General features: G+C 39.6%; 1 protein-coding gene across 4 annotated transcripts in view; it reads right to left on the bottom strand.

Annotated features, from left to right (window-relative positions):
• Positions 1 to 17001, bottom strand: part of ASCC1 (activating signal cointegrator 1 complex subunit 1) — a 122292-nt gene that overhangs the window by 81465 nt on the left and 23826 nt on the right. For all 4 annotated transcript variants that reach the window (XM_069541538.1, XM_069541539.1, XM_060034833.2 and 1 more), the window contains 4 exons: positions 15359 to 15503; positions 14095 to 14194; positions 10087 to 10184; positions 4772 to 4950 (listed from right to left, as the gene is read on the bottom strand). In XM_069541538.1, the coding sequence (XP_069397639.1) occupies positions 4772 to 4950; positions 10087 to 10184; positions 14095 to 14194; positions 15359 to 15470 (489 nt within the window). In that variant the 5' untranslated portion in view covers positions 15471 to 15503. The remainder of the gene's footprint in view (positions 1 to 4771; positions 4951 to 10086; positions 10185 to 14094; positions 14195 to 15358; positions 15504 to 17001) is intronic.

Here is a 17001-nt window from a genome sequence, read left to right as displayed (position 1 = left end):
TCCATCATCGGATGAATGGATAAAGAAGATGTGGCACATATATACAATGGAATATAACTCAGCCATAAAAAGAAACGAAATTGAGTTATTTGTAGTGAGGTGGATGGACCCAGAGTCTGTCATATAGAGTGAAGTTAAGTCAGAAAGAGAAAAACAAATACCGTATGCTAACACATACATATGGAACCTGAGAAAAAAAAAAAAAAGGTCATTAAGAACCTAGGGGTAAGACAGGAATAAAGACACAGACCTACTAGAGAATGGACTTGATGATATGGGGAGGGGGAACGGTAAGCTGTGACAAAGTGAGGGAGTGGCATGGACATATATACACTACCAAACGTAAAATAGATAGCTAGTGGGAAGCAGCCACATGGCACAAGGAGATCAGCTCGGTGCTCTGTGACCACCTAGAGGGGTGGGATAGGGAGGGTGGGAGGGAGGGAGATGCAAGAGGGAAGAGATATGGGGATATATGTATATGTATAACTGATTCACTTTGTTATAAAGCAGAAACTAACACACCATTGTAAAGCAATTATACTCCAATAAAGATGTTAAAAAAATAAATAAATAAAAAATAAAATAAAATAAAAGCAGGAAGAAGACAATGTCAGTATGGAGTCTCCCTGAAAGCAGGAAGGAAGTACTTTGGACTGATTAAGGCCAGCATGACATTCATAGTGGCCAATCTCATTCCAGCTGAGTTAAAGTAATCATTCCAATATTTGCTCCCTGTCAGCCCTTGTCAGGATCCAAAAGAAAACTGAGAAACTGTTCACACATATACACACACACACAGAAAGAAAAAGGCTAATTTATTATAATCTGCTTGTCAAATATCAAGTATTTGTAATACTCCAAAAAATAAATAATCACTGAGCTTCACTAAGTGGTATTAACAAGGCAAAACAACTCCAAAACTTACCAGCACCACCCCCACAAAATTTACCAGACCATACTGAAACTTCCGCTTTTTTTTTGAAACACCTTTATTGGAGTATAATTGCTTTACATTGTTGTTAGTTGCTACTGTATAACGAAGTGAATCAGCTATATGTATAGATATATCCTCATGTCCCCTCCCTCTTGCATCTCCCTCCCACCCTCCCTAACGCACCCCTCTAGGTGGTCACAAAGCACCGAGCTGATCTCCCTGTGCTATGAGGCTGCTTCCCACTAGCTATCTATTTTACATTTGGTAGTGTATATATGTGCATGCCACTCTCTCACTTCGTCCCAGCTTACCCTTCCCACCGCCCTGTTCTCAAGTCCATTCTCTACATCTGTGTCTTTATAACTTCAGCGTTCTTGATCTTCTCCTACCCGACCCTCCACTCCCACTGAGAATGAAATCATCTTGCTATGAAATGTTAAGAGGAAAAAAGATACTGATGGTTTACTAATGACAATTAGTAATATTCTGATGGTTTACTAATCATATATATGTACGCATACACATATATATAGTATTTGTGTATTGAACTTATAAACGTACCTTTGTTCAAGCACATAAATGCCAAAGAAGTTATCTAAAAATAGATTATACAATTCTATACTGTCTACTCACATTTGCCCAGTCTGAATCTTCTCACCATCATAGCCTCCTTCTTAAATAATTAAGTTGACCAACTGTCACCCCCTGTCCCATAAAAGTACTTGGATTCTAATACTTCTATATCTGCATACCTATATCTCACTATATTCTAAAACCTAGGACCCAGCTTGAGCAATGTGGACAGGACAAACAAGAGAAGGGAAAAAGAGAAGGAAGAAAGGATTTTGTAAAAATTTTCACCAAAAACATTTTCACTGACCTTGCCCACAGCTATCAAATATAGCACTCACCTACTCTGAATACTCCAAGTAATACTAACAATTTTAACCTAACCAGCCATAAAAATATCAGGAGTAGCAGTCACCATTTATTAAATGCTTATTCTGTATCAAGCACCATGCTGAGTACTATATGTTATCTCATTTAATCCTTCCTACAACTCTCCAAAGCAGGCTGTAAAAATTTGGAGAGGTTCACTTGCTCAAGTCTACACAGATAGAGGAATCCAGAATCAGATGTATGTCCATCTGTCTCAAGAACCAAAATAAATAAATAAATAAATACTAACCACACTTCTATTTTATTCCACATGCTTTTATTCCTCTCCTTATTACAAGATTAAGAAAACAGAGCATGGGGCTTCCCTGGTGGCGCAGTGGTTAAAAATCTGCCTGCCAATGCAGGGAACACAGGTTTGAGCCCTGGCCTGGGAATATCCCACATGCCGCAGAGCAACTAAGCCTGTGTCACACAACTACTGAGCCTGTGCTCTAGAGCCCGTGAGCCACAACTACTAAGGCTGCATGCCACAACTACTGAAGCCAGGAGCCTAGAGCCTGTGCTCCACAACAAGAGAAGCCTGCGCACCGCAAGGAAGAGTAGCCCCCGCTCGCAGCAACTAGAGAAAGCCCGCATGCACCAACGAAGACCCAATGCAGCCAAAAATAAAAATAAATAAAATAAGTAAATTTTAAATAAATAAATAAAAAGAAAGCACAGCATGGACATCCATATGCAAAAAAATGAACCCCGACCTAAACTTTACAACTTACACAAAAATTAACTAGGTCACAGATCTAAATATAAAAAAGCAAAATCATGAAAATTCTAAGGGAAAACATTTGTGACTTGGGGTTAGGCAAAAAGTTCTTATATATGACATCAAAAGTTCAATCCATAAAAGAAAAATTAATAAATTGGACTTCATCGAAATTTAAAACTTTTGCTCTGCAAAAGTCACTGATAAGAGAATGAAGAGATAAGCTACAGACTGGGGAAAATATCTGGAAATCACATATCCTTGAAAGGACTTGTATCCAGAAGATATATAAAAGAACTCTCAAAACTCAACAGTAAGAAAACAGTTTTAAGTTGTGTAAAAGATAATACCTCACCAAAGCAGATAAAAGAATGGCAAAAAGGCACATTAAAAAAGATGTTCAGGGCTTCCCTGGTGGCACAGTGGCTGAGAATCCGCCTGCTAACGCAGGGGACACGGGTTCGAGCCCTGGTCTAGGAGGATCCCACATGCCGCGGACCAACTGGGCCCGTGAGCCACAACTACTGAGGCTGCAAGTCTGGAGCCTGTGCTCCACAACAAGAGACCGCAACAGTGAGAGGCCCGTGCACCGCGATGAAGAGGGGCCCCCGCTCACTGCAACTGGAGAAAGCCCTTGTACAGAAACGAAAACCCAACACAGCCAAAAATAAATAAATACATTTAAAAAAAAATGTTCGACATCATTAGCCATTAGAGAAATACAAATTAAAACCACAATAAGAGGGACTTCCCTGGTTGCAGAGTGGTTAAGAATCCGCCTGCTGGGCTTCCCTGGTGGCGCAGTGGTTGAAAGTCCGCCTGCCGATGCAGGGGACACGGGTTCATGGCCCAGTCTGGGAGGATCCCACATGCCGCGTAGCGGCTGGGCCCGTGAGCCATGGCCGCTGGGCCTGCGCGTCCGGAGACTGCGCTCCACAACGGGAGAGGCCACAACAGTGAAAGGCCCGCGTACCGCAAAAAAAAAAAAAAAAAAAAAAAGCATCTGCCTGCCAATGCAAGGGACACGGGTTTGAACCCTGGTCCGAGAAGATCCCACATGCCACAGAGCAACTAAGCCCATGCACCACAACTACCAAGCCTGCGTTCTAGAGCCCACGAGCCTCAACTAGTGAGCCCAAGTGCTGCAACTAGTGAAGCCTGCACACCTAGAACCTGTGCTCTGCAACAAGAGAAGCCACCACAATGAGAAGCCTGCACACTGCAATGAAGAGTAGCCCCTGCTCGCCGCAACTAGAGAAAGCCCACACACAGCAACAAAGACCCAATGCAGCCAAAAAAAAAAAAAAAAACACAATAACATATCACTACACACTTATTAGAATGGCTAAAATGAAAATGCCAACACCACCAAATGCTGGCAAGGGTGCAGAACAATTGGAATTCTCTTATGCTGTTGATGGGAATGCATAGTACAGGCACTCTGAGAAACAGTTTGGTAGTTTCTTATGAAGTTAAACATATACCTACCATATATCCCAGCAATCCCACTCCTGGATATTTACTTTAAAGAAATGAAAACTATGTTCACATAAACACCTGTACACAGATGTTTATAGTAGTTCTATTCATAACTGCCAAAAACTGAAAACAAATTAATGAGAGGGGACAAATTAGTGAAACATACCACAACTCGGATGAACCTGAAAGCCAAAACCAATCTCAAAAGGTTACATACTGTATGATTCCACTTATATGACATTCTCAGGAAGACAACACTATAGTAACCAAGAAGAGATCAGTGATTGCCAAAGTATGGGGTGAGGAAGAGGTGACTGTAAGCGACAACATGAGGAAGTTTTTGGGGGGAGTAGAGCTCTTCTGTATCCTGATTGTGGTAGGTGGCTACAGAAATCTATACATGCGTTAAAATGCATAAAAATACACCCACAAAGTGCAGAATAGTGTGGATATTAGGATGATCCCTTTGTGTCTTCAACATCCTTTAAAGGATATTTCTGTAACATAGAAACTTATGTGCTTATATGTCTATATATTTTTTGCAGTTCAGAATTAAAAGAAACCATTAGAAATGGTTCCCTTTTTCAGTGGGAGAAGAGGCTTGTATCTTTCTACTGTTTGAATTATGAGTCATTTTTGTACTCTTCTTTATATTTTTTTCTTTAACTTTTTGTTTTGTTCTGTTTGCTGCTTACCATGGAGCACTTCTCCAGTACTTCCTCCTGGAACTTCAGAAATCGCTCCTGAACCTCAGCTTCATTGAGGAAAAAGGCAAGGAAGTGAGTGAAGGGCTGCTTTCTTCTAAAAGTGAGCAAAAGAACATCAATCCGAGTTCGGGCTGAAATTACACCACTTCGATGCTGGCCAGTGATTACTGTAAGCAAAAAAAAAAAAAGGCAAATATTAAAATGCTCCAGGACCATCAAATGGTTGTAAAATAGGTGACCTCTTGAAACTGTCAGCTCTGGAGAATAAAATTGTCATGAATGTGTACATAATTCTGAACAGGGGACAGTACCAAGGGTAAGAAAGCTGTTAATGAATTCAGTCTAAGCAGAATGAGGTTTAAAAACAGAATAACCTCAAGGCCATCTGATGAAGTAGAGAAATGAGTTCAAAAGCTACAAGCAATCCCTCATACCTTGCTGGTATGAATGTAAAATGGTACAGTTGCCATGGAAAAGTTTGGCAGTTCTTTGAAAAGGTACACAGAAAAATACCATGTGACCCAGGAATTCACTCCTAGATAGAAACTCAAAGGAAGTAAAAACAGGTGTTCAAAGAAAAAACCTGTACAGGGACTTCCCTGGTGGCACAGCAGTTAAGAATCCATCTGCCAATGCAGGGGACACGGGTTCGAGCCCTGGTTCAGGAAGATCCCACATACCACAGAGCAACTAAGCCTGTGCACCACAACTAATAAGCCTGTGCTCTAGAGCCCTCGAACCACAACTACTGAGCCTGCGTGCCACAACTACTGAAGCCCATGTGCCTAGAGACCATGCTCTTCAACAAGAGAAGCCATTGAAATGAGACGCCCACACACCTCAATGAAGAGTAGCCCCCACTCGCTGCAACTAGAGAAAGCCTGTGCACAGCAACGAAGACACAATGCAGCCAAAAATAAATAAATAAATAAAATTTTAAAACCTGTACAAATGTTCATAGCAGTTCTGTTCACGAGAGCCAAAAGGTGGAAAAACACAAATGTCCATTAACCAATAAGCGAATAAATAAAATGTGGTATTTCCATACACTGAAATACTACTCAGCCAAAAAAAAGGAGTGAAGTATTGATACATGCAAAAACATGGATCAATCCTGAAAACATTGTGCTAAGTTAAAGATGCCAGACACAAAGGCCACGTATTGTATGTTTCCACATATAGTAAATACCTAAACAGACAAATTCAGAGAGTCAGAAAGCAGATCAGTGGTAGCCAAGAGCTGGGGAGTAGTGAGGAATGGGGAGTGATTGCTTAATGGGTATGGGGTTTTCTTTTTGGGTGGTAAAATGTTCTGGAACTGGACAGTGGTGAAGGTTGCACAACACTGTAAATATACTAAATGCCACTGAATTCAACACTTTAAAGTGGTCTAAATGGTAAATTTTACGTTGTGTATATTCTACCATTTAAAAAAAGAACAATATATCACACAGAAATTAAAATAACAATAAAAAGTTAAGAACAAAAAGAGTGGAGCTTTCTGTCATGTAAATTTTACCTCAATTTTTAAAAATACTGTGGCAGAATTTTTAGTGATTCACTATAGTAAAAGAGCAGAAGAGAGTCTACTACAGTATATACAATCCTACCCTAACTGTATGAAAATATAAGGTTAAAGTAAAAATTTTATCTATATCTGTATTGTATGTATGAATATCAAATTTCCACGCCTTGGTATAATTTGGTCTTCTTTGGTCTGGGCTGTCTTTACACATATGTAAACGAAAATAGGGGAAAAAGCCACAAAGCCTTAACACCACTGTCTGCAAAGAAAAAAAATCATTTAGGGATTACACAACCTCTGTTTAAGCAGAGATTAAACTTCTAGGTTCCAGAACTGGCAGTGCTTGGTCCAAAACAGAAACTAAGGAAAGGTGCACAAGATAGGAACAATGAACAAAACTGGCATTTTAACAGACTATTTATTAAAGAGGAAAGGACAGACTTCTGAACATAAAATATTGAAGTATTAACTCTAATAATAGCAAAATGTGCTATGTACTTTCAAGACCACAAAGCTTGTTCCTTCCAAGCAACTGCAGAAGTTAGGACAAACAAATGGAATTATTTCTTTAATACTTCCCATTAAAGCACTTGAAACTTTCTAAAGAACAACCTATCTATTTCTTAATAAGAATGAAATTATCATACCCATTTCGTTGTAGAGAAACAAGATGGAAATTTCTAAGAAAAGAAGTAAACTATGAATGAATTAATTAACAGAAAGCCTAAAAACTGTTTGCCTAAGTAAAAAATTGACATAAGTAATAACCAAAAAATGTAAGAAGCTGAGATATGATATTTTCTAATGACATCATTGATATTTTCAAATAGGATCCTTTGAGAATCCAAAAGACTCAGATGCCCAGTGAAGGGAAGTATCCTAGCAGGCATTCAAATAATGTGCTATAGAAATACTGACAAAGGAGGATTCAATGGTAAACTGGGACAAAATTAAGGGAAAGTAGAAATTATAATTATTTCTGCAAGAGACAAAATATGGTGAGAAAATAAAAGGAAAAGGGATGGAGGAGATGGAAGCTTAAAATTCATGTTTATGTTTTATTTCTGTAAAAATTTAGTACAATATGCTAAATCTATTATTTTCCATTAAGAAGGTGGTTCAGTAGAGAATAAGACTAATAAGACATTTTCATTTTTTAACATAGAAAACTGAAAAGGGCACTTCAAAGGTGCTCAGGCTGATTTCCAGAAAAAGATTCAAAGTTGAGCAAACAATTACTAAAAAGCAAATATGATGAGGTTAGAAATATTCTAAAATATTAGAATATTATATCTGAGAGGACCAGAATTTACATGGCATGGGTCTAAAGACTACAATAAGGGATACAGAGAAAGAAAACAATTAAAGGCATTGATGTGAAACTTTAAAAAAACCAATTGCCTAACTACAATGACAACAACACTTTAAAAGCATCTTCTTACATCCCATTGCCTGAGACTTCAAAACAGACCAGACCAGATCCTTATCTAGAGGACAAATTAAAACCTACTAGATCATTTTCTTCTCTAGTTTCTCTAATTTAGGAGAGGCAAAAGAAAATAACTAATTACAGCATATACCACACCAATGCACCGGCAGTCGTGATTTCACAGCACAACCCAATTTACTGTAAGCAATAAATTTGATTTTTCTATATACTTTACTTCCCTACAAGACCATAACCAGTTTATCCTCTTCTTTTTCAGTTAAATTAGTTCCACTAAATTCTTACTTTTAATGATTAGACACACTTATTTTTCACACTTAAATATTTGTGCTTTCTAAGTCAAAATGGAATCTTAACAACCTGTCTAACCTTTTCTGAATAAGTTTTGGAATGACTCCAGTATCTTAAAATGGCTAAGGTCTCTACATTTATAGCATGTTATAATTTTTACCAAAATAAAAATTATTATCCATCTGTTGCTATATGCATAGAAAAAATGCAGAACAGATTCAACTATTAACAGCAATTATGGCTGAGGTTCATAACACAAGAGACTTCCCTTTATACTTTATATATAATTTCTACAAGTTTTTGTTTTTGAAAGCATGTATTAATTTTTAAATCAGGAAATAAAAAGAAATAAGCTTTAATGCAATTAATAAAATTACTTCAATATTTGTAACTTGAACTTTAACACTTAAGGTAAGACCCAAGTTTTTTGTTTTTTTTTTTTTTTTTTTTTGCGGTACGCAGGCCCCTCACTGTTGTGGCCTCTCCCGTTGTGGAGCACAGGCTCCGCGGCCATGGCTCACGGGCCCAGTGGCTCCGCGGCATGTGGGATCTTCCCGGACCGGGGCACAAACCCGTGGCCCCTGCATCGGCAGGCGGACTCTCAACCACTGTGCCACCAGGGAACCCCAAGACCCAAGTTTTTTTAACTGTAATTCTAAATATTTATTTCAGTGAGAGTCCTTCAAAAATGTCATTAGGGACTTCCCTGGTGGCACAGTGGTTAAGAATCCACCTGCCAATGCAGGGGACACAGGTTCGAGCCCTGGTCCGGGAAGATCCCACATGCCGCGAAGCAACTAAGCCCGTGTGCCATAACTACCGAGCCTGTGCTCTAGAGCCCGTGCTCCACAACAAGAGAAGCCACTGCAATGAGAAGCCCGTGCACTGCAACGAAGAGTAGCCCCTGCTGCTCACCGCAACTAGAGAAAAGCCCGCATGCAGCAACGAAGACCCAACACAGCCAAAAATTAATTAATTAATTTAAAAAAAAATGTCATTAAAGTCCTAAAGCTAAAGTTTGCTGAAGTTACCAAGGGGCTGGGGAAAATTCTAGCACTTCATTGTCCAAAACAGGAGCCCACACACAGCTAGTTAAATTAAAAGTTAAATGAATTAGAATGAAGCAGTATTTAAAATTCAGTTCCTCAGTCACACTAGCCACATTTCAAGTAATCACAGTCCCGTGTGGCTAGTGGCTCCTGCACTGGACAGTGCAGATACACAACATGTTCACGATCACAGAAAGTTCTCCTGGACAGCACTGCTCTAAAGTCAACTGCTACTTATCCGCCACAGTGATTATTCTTACACAGCACAAAATGAAAAGAGTACTTATTTTTTTCTCCTAAGACTTAATACAACCTATGAGTGATTATGGAAAATGGATTATTGGAGGCTGCTGCACTTATTCGACATTGAAGAAGTCCTACTGCTTTAGGATGAGTTTTTTAAGATTCTGTCCCTCCAGTGCCTCTCACTCAAAGCCACTTTACAACACAAGCCTATGCCCTTGGTTCACATTGTTGCTTTAGTACAGACACTTTCTGACGTAATTTCTATTGCTAAACTACTCTTCCTCACCTGACCAGTTATTTGAATCAAGTTGTTGTTTTAATTATTATTCTTACTATTTCCTTCCTAGTCTACAAAGCAAGATAAAAACAAGAGAACAATATGGAAAGGTCTGAACTTTATTTCAAATTTGCTGATCCCACTGGTTTTCTCTAATTCTAACTTGAAATAATTCACAACTTCATTTCAAGCTACTGAAGCATGAAAGAAATTTCCTCGTCCACAACAAAATCTGGAAGCTTTATTCCATCAGTGCGTGGTGAAGTATAAAATTAAGGCCCAGGTACTTAATCAAGTTAAGGTTGTATGACTACATCTTTCTTCATTTGGGAGACTGACACTGATATAAAAAGGCCAATAGCTACAGAACCACATAAAGAATATAGTCACCAAACACCTCAGTTGGGTCACATTATTCCATACACACACACAAGTGATTCCAAATATAACATACATATTGGGTCTCACCAATTTCTCCTTCTTGTCCAGGCTTAGGAATGCTTATGGAAGTTTTGGTCTCCACTTCTAGTTTCTTCCTAGTGTCGCCCCTCTTTCCAACTATATGCCTATAATATAAAGAAAATTAATTAACGTAAATCAAAATGTTCAAGAATAAAGAACTCCATCATGTTTAAATCATACGTGGCCAGAGACACTCCCTCATAGAAAAGTGCTTCAGTAAAAACTCAGTATCTGTAGAGGAAATTACAAATCATACAGCTTTATAGAACATACTGCATTACACTCATTGGCAAAATGATATCCTACAGCCAATTCAACCACATAGAAAGAATAACTATGCTCAATGCCTGCTTGCTTCTCAAAACTATATTCAGAGACTTCCCTGGTGGTGCAGTGGTTAAGAATCCGCCTGCCAATGCAGGGGACACGGGTTCGAGCCCTGGTCCAGGAAGATCCCACATGCCGCGGAGCAACCAAGCCTGTGCGCCACAACTACTGAGCCTGGGCTCTAGAGCCCGCGAGCCACAACTACTGAAGCCCACGCGCCACAACTACTGAAGCCCACGTGCCTAGAGCCCATGCTCCACAACAAGAGAAGCCACCACAACGAAAAGTAGCCCCCACTCGCCACAAGTAGAGAAAGCCCGCGGGCACCAACAAAGACCTAACACAGCCAAAAATAAATAAATAAATAAAAAACTATATTCAAAATCTGGGTCTGCAGTTCAGTGAAAGGAAAGCTGGCACAGTCTCACAGGGCACTTGACTGGGTCTACAGTTTGAAGGGGGAAAACCTCGTTCTCTTAGAGAGCAAATTAACTACATTATGAGTTCATCCTAAGGGAATTATCCTTGATTAATTAAATAAAGGTAAAGAGCTTAGCAAAGAGCAGGGTTCATCAGTCAGGACAGATTCAAGCACAGAGAGTAAAGAGGTAATCCTCAGGTTGAATTAAAACACATAGGCATGTTTTGTTTGGGAGAGTTCACCTAAAAATTGGGAAATTTTACCTAAAAATATAGATTTCTAAGTTCTTTTGAAAAATTGGGAGATCTGACTACTCATGGCAAAAATAGGCTGGAACATGAGCACGTTCCTAAAAATGGAATATGAGCTCATCACAAACCCTGTCCCTCCCTACTGTCTTTCACTGACTGCACCTCAATCATCTGCTGGCTCATTTGCATTACTTGCCTGGGCCTCCTAGCATAAATAATTCTGACAATCCAAGGTTATCTTCTGAAACCCACAGTAATTAGATGTGTTAAAGCAAATGAGACTGCCGGATCCCAGGGGAAAAGTTTCAGAGTCTATAAAGCACTAAGAGACCATCACAGGACCATAAAGTTAAGAGATAAAACTTCCTCATCAACAGTATTTCAGCTTCTATGATTTCAATTACAGTATCCAACAGCATGGGTGACTATGTCTAAAACTCTGCATTTGTTTTTTACATGGGGATAACCAAGCCCGGTTATTTCCATTAAGGTCTACTGTAGTAAGCCAGATTTTTATAAAACAAGATGTTTAGAAGAGGACGAGAACTCCACAGTTTCAATGTGGTTTTTCTCTGTGTTGGGCTAGGGACTGTGCAGCACCAACTCCATCAGGCCCTTGCCTTTCCAGGCCTTATCAACAAGCGGAGCTTTCAACCAGGCTCCTGTTTGTTAGCACGTGGCTAGTGGACAAACTTACCCTAAGTAGTTGGCTCAAAGTGTTATTAATAGTCCAGGCACCTTAGGGAAGTGATTGAGGTTAAAGACGCTTTAGAATCAAACCTTGGGCAAGTCATTTAACCACTCTAAATCTATTTCCTCACTTATAAAAATGGAGTGAATAATACCTAAGTAACATAAGGTTGTTTTAAGGATTAAATGTGATCATATATAAAAGGGCTTCCTAGTGACTGACACATAGCTCAGTACAGCCCATGCCATCCTCATTAAGCCCATGACAGCATCCTTACAGTTAAGAGTACCAGACCCAAAAGAGGTTTATATGGAAAGTCTAAAACACTCACTACAATAAAAGATATGCAGTGAAAGGGTGACTCCTTTATTGAATATGTAAGTGGAAATTCCTGCCAGATCAAGTGGTTCTCAATCTTGGCTACACACTGGAATCACCTGGGGGGCTACAAAAACTAATGATGCCTGGGTTCAGCTCCCAGAGATTTGGACTCAACTGGGGTTGAGTTTTGGACTCAACTGGGGTGCACCTAGGTATCAGGAATTTTTAAAGCTCCCCAGGAGCTTTAAATGTGCACCTGAAGTTGAGAACCACAGTATTAGATCCAGTCCGCGGACACGTGTATCACCATTAGGCTTTGATTATAAATTACTTTGGTTAAGTAATCTCTTCCTTGATCCAAATAACCTTACATAAATGATTCATAAGAAAGAAATCTTCCTTGTATGACAATTGTTTCTCAATAAGACAGGAAAGGAGGAAGGGAGGAAGGAGTCTTCCTAGTAAATACTGTCTATTAATTAGGATTTAGCAGAACCAATACCTAATCTAAATTGCAAGTCATCTGGAACAAAATGAGTACTTAGAATATATAGAATTCAAAAGGTCATCAAGTTAGAATCAGATATTTAAGGAATCTTTACACACCTTAGCAGTAGCAAATATATACATTAAGGAAGACATGTTGTATTGATTTTATCAGGAACCTGAGCCACAACTTTCTAAAATCATGTTTCTTAGAAGAAAATGTCACCAGAACCTGAGAGAAAAGTGAGCTGTCAGGATTAACATCTGGTTTCGCATTCAGCCACATTCCATAAGAATTTCATCCTTAATAGGTGTTTCAGAAGATTCTCAAGGTTGACAAAAATGAAACTACTTGCCTCTTGGAGCTTAAAGGTATATGATTCCATATTTGTAGATCTCCTCTCATAGAGGATCAAGGACAGACTTTATTCATCTGGTACAATACAGAAAAAAAATCTATGACTTCCCAGACCAGCCTATCTCCAGAGGCACAAGCCCAAAAGAAGCCAGTCAGCCACATAAGCTAACCGTATTAGTGGTTAATAAGAGACAGAATGTGGTCCATCACGCAAGCAAGCAAGCACAGACTGAAGGGATGGCAAAGCTTCCAAGCAATTTACATATAACGATAACTCTGGAAAAAGCACATCAGTATTTGACAAGCATTGGAGAATAACAGGACACATTCCTACCTTCAAGAAACTTCCCATCTAGTGGGAAAAATATCAAATAGCACACAAATAAATATAAACATAAGACTGAGAAATGCTACAAAGGAAAAGTAGAGGGTGTTATGAAAACGTATAGTAGGGTAATCAATGTGGCAGTGGGGATGTCGGTGTCAAAGCAAGCTTCCCTAAGGAAGGAGAATAAAACTAGCTAAGGAACAGGAGAGATTGAAAGGCAAAGGGAACAGCATATGCCAAGGCTCAAAGGCAGGAAGGAACACGGCACATGTGAAAAACTGAAGAAAACCAGTTAAGCTTAAGTGCGAAGCCAGGGAAACAGTGGTGTGAACTGAGACTGAAAAATCAAGGCTGGCTAACTCATGTTCAAGATTTTGGCCACTGCTCTAATGGAAGAGAATTCCATCTTCAGAGGAAGGATGTTAATGGATTTCAAGCAAAGGTAGTAAAATAATCAGGTTTGCCTTTTAAAAAGATCATTCCGCCCTCAATGTGAAGAACTGATTGGAAGAGAGAGCAAGAATCAATGTGGAGAGACCAGTAAGTAGGCTACTTGAAGTAATTCACAGACAAGGCAGCAGGGTGGCTGTAAAGAAAGAGATAAGTAGATTCAAAAGATATTTAAGAAGCAAAATCAACAGGACTTGGTGACATATGTGAAATGATGAAACTGATCTACAATCAGTCCTTAGAAATTCTAGGACATTAAACCCTAAACCATTTTACCACTAGTAATCAAGCATTGCAATAAGTGTGGAAAAGAGAAGTATCTACTTCCTGCTATGTTTCCTAGAAATGCCTTCCCATGAAGCTGCCGGGGGCCTCACTCACTTGTAGAGCAGGCTGGGGGCCTTCAGAGTACACCGGAAACCTTGCGGGGTCTGCACCACCTCATAGCCTTCACAGGACTCTTCTGCACACTCCACGAGACCTGTAGAGAAATGGTAACATCTCGCTCAGAGCTGCTGCTCTATGGACAACAGTCTGCTTTCTCACCAGCTGTCCAACCACTCTCAAGGTTTAAAAAAAGCAATACACACACAAAAAAACCAGTCATACACTTTACACTACAGAACACTGATCTGATATTCCTTCTGACCTGCTCTTAGAAGAAAAATAAAGAATAAAAAATACATGACTATTTTAAATCTTCCAATCTTGGAACCGTGGAAAAGGAGTATTTACATATCACTATTTAACTGTTTTCTCCCAGAAAGCTAAGAAAGTAAAATTTTTTGTACTGTTTTTTCTTTTGGAGATGTGTTTCATGTAACATAAAACTCATCCTCTTAAAATGTACAACTCAGTGGTTTTTAGTATTAAAACACAAAATCACTTCAGTGAATGAGGTAGGAGTGATACTGGAGAACTTACTCCATACAGCCAAGACAAAGAGAAAGGAGGAGGGTGAAATAAAGGAGCTCAAGGCCCCAAGGCAAAAGGGAAACAGCGGGGAGGACCAAGGGGAAGACTATTCCCCAAGGTTTAGGGCCTAATGGAAAAGCTTACAAACCGAAAGGAAAAGGAAGCAGAGAACCTGAAAGGCCCTATTTGTGCATTAAACCCAAGTCCAAGTTAATCAGCCTGAAAATATTGCCCATCTCAATGGTTTAGTTTACTTCTTAAAAATTATCCCTATTTTAAGTAGTAATAATGTTGGTTGTGTATTTGAAACTGCCTGTATATGACTGCAAAGAAGAAAAGAAAAATTACAACACAACAGTAATAATAACAACAGCTAACACTGGGCACATGTTCATTTATTTCAATAATTTATAGAAATTACTTCATAGCTTTACAGATAAAAGAACTTCATTTGCCACAGATTATTAATGGTTAATATTAAGTTAACTAAAATTACCCCATATTACATTTAAGCCTCTGCACAAAGATGAGACACAACCTGATGTATGAACTGAGAACACCTCATCAAACTCACTCATCTGTCCCCTCAGACGTCAACACAAAGGGAGCTATAAGAGGCCAAACATCTCAAATTTCAGTGCTCACACAGAAATACACTGAAACAAAGAATTGCTTCTACAATACGGAGAACATTTTACTTCTAATCTGACCAAAGATCAACCAGGATTACCTTGATAACAGTCATCATCTTCGTCTTCATGTTGATAAGTCTGCTCTTGGATGGGATTCTTCCTGTAAACCCGTCCACCAATTCTTATAAGCTGTGGACGCAGAACTTCCATGATACTTTCTCCAAACAACAGTCCTGTGGAATACTGAAAAATAAACCATCACCTTACCTTTTGTTTTAATCATAAAACCCTACCTCTATTATGTGGATCTTTAAGCCTAAAAGGACATAATTGGGCAACAGTTCACAGTACATCCTAAGCAAATGCAGCATTGTTTCCACTAGATTTCCCCTATCTAGAAGCTGTTTTAAATCAATTGCTGCATTTTCCACTACTACTCCACTCCTGGCACACTCTAGACAGTAATTTGTAAGCTATTCAGCATTCCCCAAAAAAATGATTAAAAGATACTGAGCCCATCCATGACTTTGAAAGAGAAACTATAGATCTCTTCATTACTTTAACCTAAAGAGAGTAAAATGCAACCTTCTGTGCTTATCTAAACATTTGCAAAGTGTCCTACCCTCACTACTTAGCACGACCTTTAAGAGAGTTAGGGATATTTAAAACACTTATCCTCAAGGGGAGGACATAAAAACCCCTAAATTCTTTTAGAGGTGCTAGAAATATATACCCAACAATTAGATCCAGTTGCCTATCAAAACAAAGTTAAAATATGACTTAACCAACATGGTTCTCTAAACCAACACATTGCTGAGGGGAGGAATCCGACTTCCGTAGGTAACTGCTCAAAAACTATACATCACTCACAGAGAAGCCAAGTTTCCAGTCACCATTTAATGAATCAGTAATTTAGGAAACAAAGGTTCCTTACGGGTTAGCTGTGGTTATGTTTAACCAGTGTTTCTACCACGTATGTTAGATGGTCTTGAAGTTCAAAATAAAAGAGTTCCCCCCAAAAAAATCAATCTTTACTAAATACACTAATGCTCAATCCAATCTCAGCAAGTAAGTCACTTTAATTGGTAATCTGCTTACAGAACCAAGAGATTTCGTGTTGTGAAAAATAACAATATAAAAGGTAAACAGACTTGAATGTCGGAAGAGGGGGCATAATTAGCAATAGTTTAAAGACGCCATACCCTAGTGCCCAATTTCCCAGGACCTCTCACACACAAAAAAAACCTCTCCACAAAAACAGACTTTAGGGCTTCCAGGGCTTCCCTGGTGGCGCAGTGTTTGACAGTCCGCCTGCCGATGCAGGGGACGCGGGTTCGTGCCCCGGTCCGGGAGGATCCCGCATGCCGCGGAGCGGCTGGGCCCGTGAGCCATGGCCGCTGGGCCTGCGCGTCCGGAGCCTGTGCTCCGGAGCGGGAGAGGCCGCAGCGGTGAGAGGCCCGCGTACAGCAAAACAAACAAACAAAAAAAAAACCAAACTTTAATGTTAAGGTCGGGCCTCAGACTGAGCTCTGGGGGGAAACAGGGTTGTCTCAGACAGGAAACCCTTTATCTGCCTTTCCTCTACGGCCCTGGGCTACGAGACTGCTCATTAGGAATGACGGGAAAATAACCAATTTCACCCTGCTTCGCGGTGGTTTGGAAAGAGAAAGAGAGACGAAAGCAGAAGGCCTGCAATGTCGTGGGGGGAGATGAAACCCTGAATCATAAAAGCGAGCAAAAT

This window comes from Delphinus delphis, chromosome 16, assembly GCF_949987515.2.
Source record: "Delphinus delphis chromosome 16, mDelDel1.2, whole genome shotgun sequence".
Lineage (NCBI taxonomy): Eukaryota > Metazoa > Chordata > Mammalia > Artiodactyla > Delphinidae > Delphinus > Delphinus delphis.
Note: the sequence above shows the minus strand (reverse complement) of the source record. Positions and strands in the feature narration are given on the sequence as shown.